At 49.2% G+C, this 18,500-nt stretch overlaps 1 protein-coding gene across 23 annotated transcripts in view; it reads right to left on the reverse strand.

The window, feature by feature from the left end:
• LOC135909142 (roundabout homolog 2-like) overlaps positions 1–18,500 on the reverse strand; it is a 402,696-nt gene that overhangs the window by 21,840 nt on the left and 362,356 nt on the right. For 22 of the 23 annotated variants that reach the window (XM_070536959.1, XM_070536954.1, XM_070536951.1 and 19 more), the window contains one exon: positions 16,992–17,299. In XM_070536959.1, coding sequence (XP_070393060.1) covers positions 16,992–17,299 — 308 coding nt within the window. Of the gene's footprint in view, positions 1–13,059; positions 13,457–16,991; positions 17,300–18,500 lie in introns of those variants that run through there. The other variant, XM_065440971.2, reaches the window with a different exon arrangement.

An 18,500-nucleotide genomic window follows, 5' to 3' on the forward strand; every position in this document is an offset into this window, starting at 1 on the left:
GCGTATTTGGCGGCTTCAGACACAGGCGTGCATTCGGAAGCGTCGGGTCGGTATGGGAGCATTGTGTCCATAGTACACGAGGGCTCTCGTCCATACAGCAGAAAAAAGGGCGAAAAGCCAGTGGTAGCTTGTGTGGCCGTATTATAGGCATACGTGACGAACGGCAAAACAGTGTCCCAGTTACTGTGATCCGAGGCGACGTACATAGTCAACATGTCACCGAGTGTGCGGTTGAACCTCTCTGTCAAGCCGTTCGTTTGCGGGTGGTAGGCTGTAGACTTGCGGTGAACGATGCTGCATGCAGCGAGAAGGGCTTGGATGACTTCGGACAAGAAGACACGGCCCCTGTCGCTGAGCAGTTCGCGTGGTGCGCCATGTCGAAGAACGAAGTTCCGCAAGATGAAGAACGCAACTTCGCGCGCAGAGGCTGCCGGGAGTGCGGCAGTCTCGGCGTAGCGCGTCAAGTGGTCGACACCTACAATTATCCATCGGTTACCCGAGGAACTGCAGGGAAGTGGCCCGTACAGGTCTATGCCGACACGATCGAAGGGCCGAGCCGGGCAGGGCAGCGGCTGTAGCTCACCAGGTGGGCGCTGTGGAATTTTCCGCCGTTGGCACGCCGTGCAAGCGCGTACGTACTGGCGCACGAAGTGATACATGCCGTGCCAGTAGAAACGCTGCCTTAGCCGAGTATACGTTTTCAGAACACCGGCGTGACCATTATGAGGAGCACCATGAAAATAAGCGCATACGTCAGAACGCATGTGTCGTGGTATCACCAGGAGCCATTTGCGACCATCAGGCAAATAATTTCTGCGGTAAAGAACGTTGTCGCGGACAGTAAAGTGAGCGGCTTGGCGACGAAGTGTTCGTGAAGAGGGTGTGGCGGATGGGTCGTGGAGGAAATTCAGCATAGTTGAAAGCAGGGGATCCTTACGCTGCTCGTCCGGCATATCAGCGACGTTGAAGGCTGACATGGATGCGAAGAGCGGAGACACGGAAGCCACATCACAAGGTAGCGGCGATCGAGAAAGCGCATCGGCGTCAGAGTGCTTTCTGCCCGATCGGTAGACAACGCGGATATCATATTCTTGTAAACGGAGTGCCCATCGCCCTGGGCGACCTGACGGATCCTTCAACGAGGACAGCCAGCAAAGTGAATGGTGGTCGGTGACAATGTCAAAAGGGCGACCATATAGGTACGGACGAAATTTGACGAGCGCCCAAATAATGGCCAAGCACTCCTTTTCTGTTACTGAGTAGTTGGCTTCTGCCTTCTTTAAGGTGCGGCTCGCATACGCGACGACGTACTCGTCATAGCCGTCTTTCCGTTGTGCGAGGATTGAACCAAGTCCGATACCGCTGGCGTCCGTATGTACCTCTGTAGGCGCTGTGGGATCGTAGTGTCGAAGAATCGGTGGCGAAGTAAGTAGGCGACGTAGTTGCTGGAAGGCTTCGTCACAGGAAGTTGACCACGCGGAGATGCCGTTAGTAGCGGTAAGCAAATTGGTCAGTGGTGCGATGATAGTCGCGAAATTGCGCACAAAACGCCGAAAGTAAGAGCAGAGCCCTATAAAGCTGCGGAGTGCCTTAAGAGTAGTGGGCGTCGGAAACTCTGCGACCGCGCGAAGCTTGGCTGGGTCAGGAAGCACGCCATCCTTCGATACAACGTGACCCAATATTGTCAACTTGCGAGCAGCAAAACGGCACTTGTTGATGTTAAGTTGGAGACCAGCAGAGGTGAGGCAGGTCAGTATCTCACGCAAGCGAACGAGGTGCGTCGGGAAATCTGGCGAAAACACCACGATGTCATCAAGGTAGCACAGACATGTGTCCACTTGAAGTTGCGAAGGATGGTGTCCATCATGCGCTCGAAAGTAGCGGGCGCGTTGCAGAGCCCGAATGGCATTACGGTAAATTCGTACAAGCCATCGGGCGTGATGAAAGCTGTCCTCTCACAGTCATCATCTGCCATGGGCACTTGCCAATAGCCGGAGCGAAGATCCAAAGATGAGAAGTACTCCGCGCCTTGCAAGGAGTCGAGGGCGTCATCAATCCGAGGCAGCGGATAGACATCTTTACGAGTGATCTTATTGAGTCGACGGTAATCCACACAGAAGCGTATTGACCCGTCCTTTTTGCGTACTAATACTACAGGAGACGCCCAAGGACTGTGGGAAGGGCGAATGACGCCACGGTGCAGCATGTCGTCGACCTGCTCGTTAATGATCTTTCGCTCGGCTGCCGACACGCGGTATGGTCGTTGGCGTAAAGGAGGATGGGCACCAGTGTGTACGCTGTGAGTGACGGTTGCCGTACGCCACAGAGATAGTTGGTCACAGTCAAACGACGAGCGAAAATTCTGAAGAAGCGCGAAGACTTGCTGGCGATATGGAGGCGGCAGATCGGCGTCTACGACAGATTCAAGAACGTCTGACGACGATGACGACGACGATGATGATGATGATGTGCATGGCACGGGAGAAGTGAGGGCGTCGAGTTCATAACAGGCCGTGTCGTCGGAAACATCGAGAATGTGAAGCGGGTCAAGGGGCTGAACACGACCGAGTGATTCGCCGCGCAGTAACGTCACATGGTAGTGAGACGGGTTACACACAAGCATTGAGGATAATCCAGACGCAGTGGTGAGGACGGCAAATGGGAGAGGTAGGGCCTTGCGACGTAGAAAAATCGGCGACGGTGTAAAAAGTACTGTAGCGTCTGGCGCGGTAGAGCAAGAGACGGGCACAAGCACGCACATGTCGGGTGGTATGTCCGTATCGGACACAATAGTGAGCTTGGAGGCTTTCTGTTCAGAAGGGTCAGGCAGCGGGGCATCGGCAAGCGGGAAAAGCGCTACTTCGGCCCGGGCACAGTCGATGATGGCACGATGATGAGACAAGAAGTCCCAGCCGAGGATAATGTCATGTGAACATGATGACAACACGAGAAATTCAACAACATAGACAATGCCGTCGATGACCACCCTGGCAGTACATTGAGCGAGCGGGGCTATATGCTGCGCAGTCGCGGTGCTTAGAAGCATACCAGACAACGGCGTTGTGACCTTATGGAGGCTGCGACAAAGCTTTTCGTCGATAACAGAAACTGCAGCCCCAGTATCAATAAGCGCAATTGCGGCGGTTCCTTCGACCAAAACGTCCAATAAATTGCGTGGCGACTGTGCAGGCCTTGTAGAAGTCGCGAAGCTTGCAGTTCGTGCCTGCGGAACTGCAGCAACTAGTTTCCCTCGCTAGGTGACTGGCGGCGACGTAAGGGGGAAAGTGAGCGACGACGTGGTGATGGCGAACGATGGGTGCCGACAGGGCGTCGAGGAGGCGGCGAAAACTCGTGGTCGGGAAGAGCCGCATGCCCGGTGGTGTCATGGGAATAGGCATAACCAGGCGGTGCGATAGTAGCGTTACCAGGTGGCATGCGACGATGGCAGAAGCGCGCAACGTGGCCGGCGACACCGCAAGCGAAGCATATGGGTCGGTTGTCGCGTGTGCGCCAAGGGGTCTGAACTGGGCGTCGAGATGGAACGGGAGGCGACGCGGGAGGAGGTGCAGCTTGAAGTCGCATTGGCGCCGGAAACGAGAACGTCGGCGGCGCAGGTCGCGCGGCGACTTCGGCATAGGTCAGAGGTGCAGCCACGGGAGGGCAGGGGTGGGCGAAAGGTAAAGACCCAGCAAGTTCCTCGCGAATGGCCCGCCTAATGGGAGCAGCCAGAGATGTGTCAGGCTGGGGAGGTCCATCATTGAGAGGCAGCATAGACAATTGGCGTGCCACCTCCTCACGGATGAAATCCTTAATCTCAAGAGAGAGCGATGCTGCTGGCGTGGTGTTCGATCGAAGTGTGAGGCCCGAGAGAGAGTCGCCAGGTGCGAGAGCGCTGCGCGCAAGGACCCTTTGTCGACGCAGCTCATCGAAGCTCTGGCAAAGAGTGACGACAGCTGCCACAGAAGTAGGGTTCCGCGCCAGGAGCATTTGAAATGCGTCGTCCTCGATGCCCTTGAGGATGTGCTTCACCTTGTCCTCTTCAGTCATGGTGGAATCGACGCGGGCGCAAATATCGACGACATCCTCTATGTAACTTGTATAAGTCTCGCCGGGCTGTTGAGCGCGCTGGCGGAGGCGTTGTTCTGCACGGAGTTTTCGCAAGGCTGGGCGACCGAAGACTTCCGCGAATGCAGTTTTGAAAGCGGACCAGGTTTGCAGTTCCCGTTCGTGATTGTGGAACCAGAGGTTCGCAACGTCAGCAAGATAGAAGATGACGCTACGGAGCTTCGTCGGGTCATCCCACTTGTTGTGTTCACTGACGCGCTCGTAGGTAGAGAGCCAGTCTTCTACGTCAGTCTCACCTGATCCGCTAAAAACAGGAGGGTCCCGCTGCCGTTGCATGGCGCCGCACATGACAGGAGCGGCAGATGCGCCGAGTGGATTGTTGGGAGCGTCGGTCATAGTAGCGGCTGGAGCAGATGTTAAAGTTCGGCTGCGAAGTTCCAGGGCGAGGTCGGGGAGTGGAGCACCTTCCACCAAATGTAATAAGGTGATTTATTATGAGGCACTAGGCACAGTCTGGTAGCGCTGGCAGTCGACAAACGCTGATCACGCGCACAGCCGCAACAAGAGCGCCTTCTTCGTCTTCCTCTTCACCACAATGTGTTCTTTTTTTTTCTTAACGACGCACGCATTTAAACGGGGGAAGAAATAAACTAAAGCTCAACAGAAAATGGTACAAAGCACTTCGCGCTGTCTGAACGGCACTCGCATTCATCTTTGCTGGTTTGATGGCTAGTAGCACTAAGCAGTAGCTCGTGCACCATGGCTGCTTCGTAACGCACAATTCCTCACATCACACACAGTAGGCACAGGCTCTGGAAATGAAGCAGCAGCCGCCGATTCGGACACTGGTTGATCGATTGGGAATGAGCTCGTGCTAGTGCCGGTCTCATTCATTTCGTCGTGGGATGTATGTCTGGGCGCAGCACACTGCCCGGGTTTGGAGATGGCAGTAGAGATTATGCGAGAAGCGAGGTGGGCGTCAGTCGGCCGCTATATTTCACCTATGATGCTTGGCTACGATCGGGTGTTTGATATGAGGCGGCGAATTAAAAAAAAAAACTTTCGGTATTCAGCGCCGCGTTATTGCACATACACGCTGGTTATTACTACGAGGGCGTGACAACAGATTTTTGTGTCTTCAAATTTATCGCAAAATATTGGAGTTTTAGGTGGCTGGTAAGGGAAGACATAGATCGTAAACCAGAGCTTACGCCTATCGCTTGCTTACCTGAGAAGCAACACTTAATCCGTTTTCTTCAAAACAGCGGCCACGGTGTTTTAATAAACATAATGCAAAAATGACCTCCAGAAGAAAACAAGTTTTCTCGAAGATGACGTTGTATTTAGCTAAAAATAAAACACACACATGCCACTTTGCAATATCCCTGCTTTCTTAATTCATTGAGATGGATATTTTTATCATTCTTCGACACGTTGCTTCATGCATCATCAAGGCTCGCCTGCAATATTCATCTTCCCAGAAGTGACGAATATGCGGAATGTTTGTAACAATCTATATTTAAACTGCAAGTCTCCTCGTGATAACAATATTTGAAAAAAATTGGAAAGAGCGACAACAGACAAAAAACAGTCGCAGTGAGATAAGCTCGCGTTCTAATGTCACTGAGGTCCCAGTGACGTCAGCCTCATATGGTGTGACTGACACTGGTAATTCTTTTTATCCACTCACAACTTGAAAGAAGAAATAACACTGATTTCTCTCGCGAACAAACGGGTTTAAACGTATTGAGAAATTAGGAGTCGGCGTAGCTGAGGGAATGAGCACAGCGAAAGATGAAAGCGAACACGGAGCGCAGCAGGGGATGGAAGATGTGGTGAGGAAAGCGCAGAAGAAGGGTGCAGTGGAACCCTCAGACACAGGAAGAGGCTATGGGGAGAAGGTGAGAAGAAAAGCATAGTGCAGCGAAGATGGCTAAGAGATGGCGCCAGAGTAGGGCGCGTCGTCTGGGAGGTCTATCGGCGGCGCCTGCTGCGAATCGCACCCAAGCGTCACCCACGTGCTGGCTCTCGCGGTCGGCCTATTAGCCAGGAAGTCACGCCCCGCATCGCTCCGTTTGCAACGTGTGGCACGAGACATGCGGTCCACGCGAGTCAGTATATCGTGAAATGAAAACACGTGTAAAGCGGCGCACAAATTCCGCATTAGGAAGTATCGTAATCGTCAGTGAATTTCTACTAAACGGTCCTCAGTGAACAATGAATGAATGAGATTAAACGAAAGACACCGCAATACTGTTGGCGCATCTCAAAGGTGTCCACATTGATAGTCACGTGCAAGCTCAATGGACGGCATCTCTCTCCATGCAAATTCGGACTTGTCTTCCTCATTAGAAATCAGGTGCAACAATATATGCACCTGAAAAAGAAAATCCGAGAGTTTCAACGGCATTCCGGCTGATGTCTGCAAGCTTTTACAAAACCGACATCTAATACTGCTATAAACGGTTACTGCCTGCAGCAAATGTTCAGAAGTCGCCAGCATAGGTCTATGCTTATGAATGCGGGGCTGCTCCCTTGGCAATTATGTTAACTTCAATAACTGTTCGGGCTTGTTCTTATCACCTCACCCCATTTCCAAAAGCAGTTTCGGCGATGCAGCTATATCTGTGCACACATATTCTCAGTTTCTATAGCAATCGTTGTGCGGGCTCTGCGTAAGAGGAAGCAAAAGTTAAGGTATGAACGTACCATGAACTCCAGACACGGTGACGACAGAACTTTTGAGCCGGCTCAACTCGCACAGCCACTACTGGCCCTGCCTTATACCTGTTTACCCTGACCATCTGCCGCGGATACAGGGTATATATCTCAGGCAATAGCGACACCCGAAAAGGCGAGGAAGTTGCTTATAGCCCAGTCGCTTAGCACCCCCAAGATTCGAAGCCGATATAAATCCCAAGAAGGGGAGGGGCTGAAGCCGCGGCGTCTTTCCAGCTGCTCGCGTGCCAGGGAGGAATTGATCTCCCGCGTATATCGGCGAGGCTGAAGGCAGGCCTGGACTACCGGTGCGTACGATGCAGCGAGGGCTTCCGTTCCTGCGGCCATGCGCAGCATGCAGGCAGAATCGGCATGCAGCTCTTGGATATCGATTTGGGAGAGTGTGCTTGACAGGCAACGTGAAAACCACACGTTCGCGCGAGTGATCTCAGCGATCAGTGCACGCAGATTACGGCTAAGATCAGGCGGCTCCTTGGACGCGCTCCTTGGTTCGGCGCGGTGCCTTCTGTGCCCCGTATAGCGTGGTAGGAAGTAAACATCTCGCCGAGGGATCACGGTTCCGAGAGGCTGAAGAATGAGAAGAAGAGGAACTGGTGTTAGGCGTGGCTGGCCGGCTACGCGCTGCCTATTTTATCCTGGCTTAGCCAATGGCTTACCAAATCTCATTTCATCGAGTTCGGCAGTAGCACTGGCGGACATAGCATGCTTGGTCACTTATTTCGATCACAGTGAGCAGGTGTTCATCCTGGCAAAAGGCTAACAAGGTTAAACACTTGTTTTCTAGTGTAGATATGCGGTCAGGTGTCACCGCTTTGTTGTATTCAATTTCAAAACATTAGTTTGGCAACAATATCGGATGATTGGTTAACATCGGTGTATACCTAATACGCGAACAGCTGTCCTGTGGTGCTAAGATTATAGAGGTAGAAGTCCGAAGTACTGCTTAGTAGAGTAGAGGGCTAAGAAATAAACAATTCAATGTCATATAGACGTCGCATAGTGGAACTGAACGCTGCCGGACGTAAACACGGGCGTAATATTGCCTTATCCGGTGACTTCCAAGGTACCTGTATGCCTGCATCCCAGATCACGAATGTGCAACGACATGCGACAACTTTCGTTCATTGACCGACTCACTGCTAAATGTGTCCGCAGCTTCTAAGCACCCTCGGACAACTCTTCGTAAAGCTATTTTGAAATCATATGCCGAAAACATCGCTTATAAGCATAACACAGCAAGCGCCTTTGATACATTCCAATGGCTGGTACTCTCCAGCTGGCGCGTAAACAACAAGGCCTTAAATTTCTCCCAGCTGCTAAAAGTGTCCTGGTAAAAAAACAAGAGCAATCTGCATTCTTATAAACGCGTTTTAGGCAAGGCATGCGGAACGCGATGCATTGCACAAACTGGAGCTTTCGGCGACGTTGTAATTCTCAACTGGAAGAGGCCTCTCGCAGAGCTCCACGCAGCTTGGGCGTATACTTAGCCTCGCCAATCGCCCGAGGGTTGCAGTCATCGGCAAAGACGCGAACGCTAATTAAACGAGACTCGAAGCGCCCTCTGCCTCAAGACATTCAGTATAGCGGAGGTGCTTGAAAGCAAGGGTGTAAAAATATCAGTGCTTGGCGGCGGTGTGCGTTGGTGCACACGCGCATGCGTGCCGTACGTGAAACGCGGCTCGCATTCTAAGCGCGTGGGTGCAGCTTTCGCTTGGTTGACCACGTATATGATTTAACCTCCCTCGTAATAACGCAGTATTTGTTTACGTACACCTCAGGACATGGCGTCTCCGAGTGCGCGAGACTTTTGCACCCACCGCACTAGAAGCTGTGGCACCTGGTATAAAGGAAAAAAAAATAACTGTAAAAAAACGCACATGGGAGATTCGATGCGCACATTACGCACTTAGCGCGGACGCCCGAGATCGGCCGCGCGCGAGCGGGAGCACGTTTTTTCTTATGAGCGTGATAGTCCATTGAGGTAGGCTTGTCTCCACGCCCGTAGGCTACGTCGCTACTCGGTTGGTACCTAGACTGAGTGTCGCCTTCCTCGTACGGCTGACATCGTGCGGCCATTACAACACTGCCACTCATTTTTGCCACCTCTTCCTCTTTTTCCTACGGTGCCACTAACTGTTAGGGGAAAAAATATCTTACAGCATCACCATAAGGGCGAAGCAATCAATGCGAGAGCAGCAGGTTAGAACATTACGCAATGTGTTAGACTCGTAGCTCAATGCTGGCAGCATGAATTGAAGTAAGCCTAAGTTGACCAAATAAAAATGACCTGCTGCGCTAGGGGCCCTCTGTTTGAATCCTGCCATCGGACACTTTCATTTATGCATATCAATTAAAGACAACGTCTTGCTTAGCCACTTTACCACTACTTTTGCGTATAGGGTATGTTTAAAACGTCTTTCCTGGGCCGATACCGCAGGTAGGACACAGCCGAGCCAATAAAATGACATCATTTTTGGGTTCGATTTCTCTTATTGTTTCGTACATTTAGTGTTTAAGTCTGAGGAGATATAACATAAGAGTCATACGTTTTCGGTGTTTAGTTTCACGACAATAGTTTGTGGGCTGCCATACTCAAAATCCTGAGGAATAATTTTCTCAACAATGTGAGACCTGGTATGAGAAACTTTAGTGAAAGTTCAAGGAAAAGACCCCCTGGTGGCCAAAATTATACAGGGGTTCCCCATTACGGAATGCCTTATAATCTCATTGTAATTTTGGCACGTAAAATCCCAGAATTCATCTCAATTTTAGCACTGAACAGGCCCCGACACAGGCCACCCGTGAACAATTGTAGGCCCACTCAAGAAATGTCGTTCCCATAGTAAACCTCAAAAAGAGCGAACTCAAGCTAACGCTCCCACTCCCCATGATCCTCCCCCCCCCTTCCACACACACACAGAAATATTTAAAAAAACAGTAGAAGCCCGCTTAACACGTTGATGAATAACTGCTTTCTTTGCTATAAATCCTTCGAAAACCAGACATTTTCGTTCGAGAACTCGGCTATGTTATTTGCCCTTAGCTTCTCGTCCCTTAGTTTCTCGTCGCGTAAGCCTTTTAGTGTCGCTTGAGGGCGCCAGTCCGATGGACAACCATATAAGCACGCATGAAAGAAGAACAAGAGGAAGCGAAGAACAAAAGGATACCTACAAAGCTGTCTGTTACATTTTCTCTCGCATTAAACTGTCCCACAGTGAGTGCGATTTACTTTCCCTTGGCTCGTTTTCCCCTTCCTCTCCGCCACCACTCCTCTAGTGCCGTAAATCTGAGGCTGTCACCTCGGTGCCCTTGGCAACGCATGCGCGCAATTCAGCACACCGTTGCAGGCTGGGACCCTAGATCCTTCTTAACCGGCCTAAGGGCATCGTCGCTTTTGAAATGAGCGAAATATTTCACGCTGCCAGAGAGACCCTAACCTGTGCTCTTCCTTACAGCACCTCTGTCGCTCTCTTTCTGAGAGTGTTACGATACCGTTCCACGTGCCATACTTTGCTCTTGGTCTTGCTCCCTACCTTATTTTTTTCTAACTTGAGGCCTCTCCCATTTAATTAGGAAGGCCAGTGTCTTCTTTATGCACTTCTTTCATCCGCGCATGTCAATAGCTGATCCGCCATCGTCATTCGCTATTCAGCCTTCCGCGCGAGTCAACACCGCTTCACAAGATATCTCATGCTCGCGAAATATGTCAAGGAATATAGATGTGCCTGCCTTCAATGCAGCTATAACCGCAAAATTTGGAGGACGCTTACGCCTCGTCTTTAAGAGTGAAATGCGATAGCATTCGAATACCCCTGACTGCTTTTCATGCTTCCCTGCAACTGAAGCTTATGTAATCGTAACGTTTACCTGGAAACGCTGGCGACGAACGCTGTGCACGAAGGCGAGCTTCCTGGTAGGAAAGCGGCCTCTTGCTTGGGTCGATCTCCTGTTTATGTTGCCCACTTTTAATATTTCAGTGTGAGAAGAGCTAACATAAAAGATATGCGCTGTCCGTTGTTTTTGTTTTATTAAATTTGTTTGTGGGCGTCATTCTTAAAATTCCGAGGAATATCTTTGTAAAGAATGAAAGACAAGGTATTAGCAACTTCGGTGTTAGAAGAGTGGTTGGAAATGAGTGGTTCGGAATTTGGTCGAAATTATTTTTTGCCGAAGCGACGTCCGGCGGCGGATTTTCTGCGACACGGGGCCCTTAAGGCTGTCGCGTTAATATGCATATGTAAATAATTACGGATGTAGTTGCTGGCTAATTACACATTGCCATTTTTAGTGAAAGGATTTGCCCCAAGGCATACGTAGTAAATAATATATAACATGAAATAAGTACACGGAGCACTGTCCACTGCAGGTATTGCCAGAACGATTGGGGATTAGTTGTCTGCTAATCAAGGGCTACAAGCTCCTGGATATTAAACCTTAGTTTGGACTCACTAAACGTTTTGTGCCTGACATTACAGTCTGACGGCACAGCCGCAGCGCGATGTGAGTATGTGTTTTAGGCGCAGGAGCTGTGTATGTGTAACGAAAGCCCGAAGCACTACGAGAGAGCATTTGCGCCACAGCTGGGAAGATTGGTGGATTTTGCCGAGCAGTTAGTGCCCAGTCCTAATGCAATCAAGCAGATATACGTGATTGTGGCAGCTATGCCGCCAGTGACCATCAAAAAAGAAATTCTTCAAATAAACTAAATCCTGCAGTGCATCCAAAAAGAAGACTTAATGTATACATAAATGCATGGAAGGATGGACTAACTGCCATATTATATGCGATGCGTGAACCAATAAACTAAATTCCGGCAGGTATAAGCGAGCGACAAGATGCGGGCCCGTTTCTATTTGCTGGGTGCTTGCACCGTCCTGTATGCACGCGGAAAGCGGACACGCTAAATTTCCTAGCAGCTGCTCACTGATTGGCTTCATATTTCACGCTGAGGCGCAGGAGCGAAAAAGAAGAAAGAAAGGGAGAAAGAAAGAGCCAGGTAAATGAAAACCAAAGAACGCAAAAACCTCTGAGCTAGGAGCAGCACTATGAGCTCGGACGCCTCATAAATTAGGCAAAAGTGCTAACACTGGCTCGCTCCTGACGGCTGGCGCTCGCTGCCCAAAAGACGTCGGCTCGAGGCACGGGCGTGGATCATGCGGTCGCGTGTGTTCGCGACGTTCTTGTTTTGGCTGTTTGTTTCTTTATTTGTTCTAGCAAAAGACACAAACAGCTGTTCCAGTAAAGCAATATGGATTGTCTTTTTTTTCTTAAAACCTTTTTTTTTCTTTTCAGTGTGCCTTGTCTTTGCTCAATTTGAAGCTGGGATCACCAAGTTGTTTCATGCATCATCAACCTCTGTGGAAATGTGCGCAATAGGCATCATTCCCACTCCGCGATATTATAGCCCTCATGCTGGCGAAGAATGAAACTAGACACTAGCGCAAGCTTGCCCGTCAGTAATCTTACAGCATGATACACTCTGGCAAACTTTACGTGTTCATTCTGGCACACCTTTGCCTTGTTACTTGAACTGCTTTCCACTTGAGAATGCTGCTCAAGATATATCAAATGGATCGCGAACTCTGCACTATCATCCAGGATTGAAATGTTTTCACATAAAAAGTGGTGTGATGGAAAGATGCCCGTTGCAATTTCTGCACTTTGATTCGGTCATCTAATTACCCTGGCTTCCGGTCTTTCGTGCTCTCAATAGGTTTGGAAAATATTTCACCAGAAAGAGGGCAACTATTTGAAACGCATGCCCACATGACTTCGAGCTGTGGCAGGGCCATATGCGACGTCTGGTGGAAGGTTTAAAAAGTTATCTATAAACCACGATTTATTCGCATAATTCGCTCAGATAGCCAGCCTGTAGCCGGCACGTAACATACCGTCGTGCGATTATTCATTTTCATTAGCGCAGGAAAGAAACCAGTAAGATATTCGCAATAGTTATCGCGTCTTCGACCATCTCCGTAGAGTTCTAATCTCCGCCCTCCCATTCAAATAAGGGGGGTGCAAATTTCTCTTTGACTGCCCTGGCCGCCTATAGCCTTCAACGAATACAGCTGGTATCAGACCCGGTATTTTTATCTCGATGCAGCATTCCGTCTCAGTGCCAGCATCCGCATTACGTCTGATAAAGCCAGCGCTTTTGCTCTGCTCTGGTTGAGAGGAATTGGCATTGCTCTCTTGACACCGTCCAAAAGAAGGCGCAAGTAGGATGACAACCGAGATTTTTCTTGCGACACTCACCTGAGCCTGTCGAGCTGGATAGTTTCGGGACGGCTCGTCCCGCGCGGCGACTCTCTGGAGCCGATGCCTCGCGTTGCCGGCGCATAAAAGATACGCAAGGCATCCGGCGGCATTCGCGACGTTCGCACTGTCCGAATCGCCTTTTTCCAGAACAAGCTGTTCCAGTACGCTCGCGTATTCGTGTTCCAAGCTGCGTGCATGGCACTCTGACGTGGCAAGGATGCCGAACGAGATTGTCACAGCGGTTTGTCCCGTAGTGGGGGTCTGAGCGGTACCGATGAGCGCGTGCAAAAACAGTAGCGGTAGGCAGGCACAAGCAGTCAGCCAGGTCGTCACCATTGGCGTCGTAAAAAGCAATCGAAATGAGGGCGTAAAACACCAGAAGGGCGTCCGAGTTCGAAGCTGCTTTTACGCCCGCTCGCTTTTCGAAGCAGTCGGCGCGCATTAATGGCACGATGACCGGCCATCCGCTTTGGGGGACGCTATGTTCTCTTTTTTTTTTTCATCGTTGCTGCTGAATCATACAAAAATAATGTGACTGCAGCAATCCCTGTTCGCACGAAAAACACGAGAATTTTGAATGCCGATTATACGCGCGGCGTTGCCCTGTGGTGGCGACGTGTCCGACAACGCAGTAAAACGCCAACCTACACACGCTTCAGCTCCGTTAGTTTGCCACCATATATGTATATATGCTTGCATACGTGCTATATCTGCTTGCGTTGGTGGGTGGGTTCACGCTTGAATATTTACTTGAACCGTTCAGAAATAACGTGCTTGCTTTTCTCCACACTGTCTACCACCGTAGTCATTAATAAGGTGTCTGATCTTTCGTGTTTTGTGCAATGCTACTGCTGCACCGCCTACAAGGTCGAAATGTAACTAGGTTCGGCTAACCAGCGGTGTGGCTTTTCGCTTTCGCCACCCATGCCGGCGCCCTAATATTTGACAATATTTTTTACTAGTTTTCTGCATGGTTTTGAAATAAAGTGACTTGAACTGGCTCTTCTTTCCGTTTGTCGTAAACTTGCACTGGTTTCGCACTTCCGTTAGCGGATAGCATATCCTGTTTGGAAGTGAGAAGTTTCGAGTTTTGCGTCACAAAGATTCTTCTGCATCAACTCCTTCATTTGACGCACGAATCACGTGGCGCTTATTCTATCCTCTTGACGACAATAACAAGCACGGCTACTATCGCATTTTCTTTGTGGTCTCTACACACTAAAAACGTCATTACGCAGGCGCTTGCTATATAATGTATGCAAGGACATCGAAGCGAGGCTTCTTCCTTCAGCGGTCCGGTGTATAACATTAGATCACACTAATGGTATGTTCTATATAACACTGAATCAAATTTTGATTGTAAACGTACTGCCTGGTATTGTATTGTAGAATTCTGCCTTGCGCTGCTGGCATGCGTTCCTGCTAGGCAGTTTTGAGTATGCAGTGGTCTGCGCGGAACGCCAATAAATGTCATACTAACATTATCGATTATTGCAATTGGTGCTGACTAAGGTCGACAGTTTCCCGTCGGTCTCGTCTCGAGCTCCATAGAGGATCGACGCCTTAACGCCTCTGGCGACGCTCTTCACCATGCCAGCGTTCTGAGACGCATGGTAGCGACCAGGGCGCTGTTTCTTCTGTCCAGCAGCAGTTGTCTCGCGTGCAGCGTCAAGCCAACATGTCTCACCCGTGTATGGGTAGAACACCGTCCGAGGAGAACAAGCGCACTGCTAAATCATAATACTGGTGTCAATACTTCGCATGCACTTTGGTCAAATCTGCCAACTATTCTGAGACAAGGAGTATTGTAATAAAGACGCTTGCAGGAAGTGTATCATCGACGCATTCAGAGGCTACATAACGGCGCAAACGCAAAATAGCTGACCAACAGCTAGCGCAGCCTAACAGCCTAAGATTGTTCTCGTTTTCATTCAGGCTGGCGCATTCATCCCGGCATCGCATCATACGGAAGCAATATCTAGTGGAGTAAGATGCAAAAAAAAACAATGCAGTTTAGGAAGTGCAATGGTAAAAAAATAGACCAATATTCGAAACGTAGATGTCATAGACTGCCGACCCCCTCAAACAGTTACTATATATTGAAAAATAGCGAAAACAATAAACACGTTGAAACTGTAAGGAAACTTGACATCTAAGACATCTAAACTAGACATGTAAAAAAACTATGGCATCTGTGCCGCAGATGCTATAGTAAAATAGCAATACCTATATATGGCATCCCGTGGCCGGGAAAGACAGAGAGAAACGCATAGATGCGATCTTAAGAACTGCCTGCTTAGACTTTTAGTATTCTAGTCAAAGTGAATGCGATTATAATTGAAATTACATGCACAAAACATAAGATCACAACCTTAACGCGTCTGGCGCTCAAGAGAAGTGTGTCATAGAAAAGCTAAAGGGGCCTCCGTAGCGTGCGTCGCACAGGTGGCCCTAGTCCGCGGTCCAAGGGGATATCGTAGTCGAAGGTGCGATCCCTGAGGTACATTTACTGAGGATAATTCTTTCGAGTGTGAGGAGGTTACAATGGCAGATGAAGCGCGCTATGTCTTTTCGTGCATTGCACTGAGGACACAATGGGGATTCTGTACACATAATATTATACACGACGTGTTTTCTATTCACAACATTTCGCTCAATAGCTTGTGATGTAGAAGTTATTCCCATTTCCTGCCATGAACAGGTACTAAAAATGTACAAGCTCCCGATCAACGTCCCAAAAGGAGCGTTTCCAATGTGCATGTGCCGATTCTTCGATGTCAAAGTTAAATGCACATGGCAGAATTATCAAACTTAGGAGAAAATCTAGACAGGTCACACTGCTTGACCTTTGTAATAACCCGTGCAATAGAATGTGTAATTTAGTACCACAACTTGCAAGCCCATTTACCGCGAAGGTGGTAAAAAAAGTACGTGCATGAAAGCACCACCATTGTGCTCGTTCCTCGAATGCTTATAAATAAATGAGCTGAATGAAGGCACTACAGTGGTGGATGCGGAGAATATAGAAAATGTCCTTGAACAATACAGAACGCATCGCGTTCAGCGAATGCCCGTAGCTTGAAAAATGTATAGAATGTTTTGGTTTTTTCACACTTCATCTAATTTACACTTTTCATTCACCAACGCTTTCAACACACTTATTGACTAGGAGCCCAAATACAGCACACGCCTGCGTGCTTCATTCAAAAGTCAGTCGTGTCTATCCACATGACTTCAACCACAAAAAAAAATTCGCAGTGGCTTAGCTCGGCTATGCCAGGATATATGTAGCGAAAGCTAAGGCATAGCATGGTTACAATCTTGATTACAAGTCCAGATTAGTCTGGTTGTCTAGCTATGTTGGGGCGTTTAGCCAGTTGTTCGGCGCGCTGTTCGTCTGTTTCCTGGGCGATTCGTTTCATCTCGTTCTGATGTCGATTCCAGGCCTCCTCCTACTTATCAGAATTGTCACCGTGCATACTGCCGCCTCAACTATGATTGCGGCGCACGGGAGCTCTCCTTTTCGATCCTCCGACATGTTATCAGGCATGCGACGCAGCTGGCGAAGCGAGTGGAAGCGAACGCAACGATGAGGAATACGTGTGACGTCATGTGCCTCCTAGGAGCACGGCCACGGCGAAATCTCAAGTTCGCGGCCAGTAAAGCTTTCGCTTTAATATTTGGGATATCACGCGTGTGTGCGATGCTGGTCAAAATAAACATTGAAGCCACTGGTGAAACTAAAAGTTAGTGACGTCTCGAAAGCCGTACGTCATCCCTGTTCGCAATCGCAACGAAACACAGTCTCAAGGTCTGTAGACCAGCCACGTGTTCGAGTGCAGACACCTGAAATCTACTCTTGGCTTCCACACACGAACGCCGCTATGCTATACTTTTTTGCCGTGACGAAGAATAATGGGGCCACTCACGGGCAAACCTGACACTATCGTTTCGGAAGCCCAGCACGTTAGTGGCCGTGCACCAGCAGAGTCCACTGTCCTGTTCCTTGCGGCTTTGTGTTGCACTTGCAGGAGGAACAGCTGTCCGATGGGCAGAAACATGCGCGTGGCTGAGTTGCGTATTGGTCCGCCGTCGTGGAACCACGCGATTTTCGGAGGAGGGCTGCCATAGATGCCACACCGGAACGTCACCAACTCGTGCTTTCGAACCACCAGATCCACCAGCTGCACGCTCCGTGACACCCGCGCGTAGCCACCGCCTCCTCGATGACTGAACGCTGCAGAAATACAGAACAGAGGTAGGAGTAAGCGAACTCGAGACAACGTGACAGCGACAACGTGACAAAAAAGACAATGTGACATAGAACCACGTATAGTCAGCACTGTTTTCGGCATAGCTCATCATAATGTCATCGAAGGCGAAATACTAACTGTGCGTTCTTTCCAAAGATAAACGATGTTGCATTTGCAATAAGGGTTCAAATGTGAACTGCATGAAAAAAAGGGGCGAGGGGAGAATTCCTGCGCCACCCTCTTGGCTACTTAATGAAACGACGTGTAATTGGATTCGAAGTCGGTGCGACTACTGACATTGAGGACGGACTTAATTAACGTCAACGCTGGGTGATAACTTAGTTGGATTTGTTGATGTCGCACTTGATTAACACTGTAGAAGACCACAGTAAAACTAAAATTAGAAATTTTTCACAAAGGAAATCATTTGTAGACCAGGCCAACTCAGCCTCTATGTCAATGCAGTCTAATGAGCACCACCACTATACTTCCCCAATACCAGCCAATGCTCTGGCGATAAGTTGACACATCGTGATTTGTTACGTTGAAGGTTGCCTCTATGAATGAACAATCCGTGTCTGAAAGGAAAGTGAATAAACATTTGTTCAATTAAACTTGTTACTTGTTATTTCATTGTTGGCAACAAAAATATAAACAAGTCAGTTTACTGCCATCTCTGCGGATAGCTTCAAATCATGGCACTCTACCACTCGCCGCTGTATCACCATTTCAGGGTAAAATTAAAATCTGCTCTACGAAGAAGGCAGAGAAATAAAAATTTTACAGGCCAACTGAGTTAGGCGGAATGGTCGTAGCCCTTCTAGTCCAGGGACCCACTGCCCTCGGCCGCCCCCTTGGCCTGGTTTATGAAGGACTGTTTTGCCGCCAGGCATGAGCTGGTTAGCTATGACTCCCATTGCTTCATTTTGCGGCGTGTTTTGTCAAACGGCTATGATTAACAATCTCGTGTAATGTATTGTATAGTGTTGGTCTGCCGCAGCACCACGGGCAGTCGGCCCTGTAGCGAGTGGGCTACAGGGCATTTTGTAAGTTAAAGTGATGAATTTTGCGCCCGCTGGCGGCTTCCTCTCCACTTTATAGACAATAATGCCAGAGTTTAAATTTTTGTTACGCATGCTGGTGGCTGGGATACTTTTGACACTTCTTGCACTTTATTCAACCCCT

Source organism: Dermacentor albipictus, chromosome 4, assembly GCF_038994185.2.
Source record: "Dermacentor albipictus isolate Rhodes 1998 colony chromosome 4, USDA_Dalb.pri_finalv2, whole genome shotgun sequence".
Taxonomy (NCBI): Eukaryota; Metazoa; Arthropoda; class Arachnida; order Ixodida; family Ixodidae; genus Dermacentor; species Dermacentor albipictus.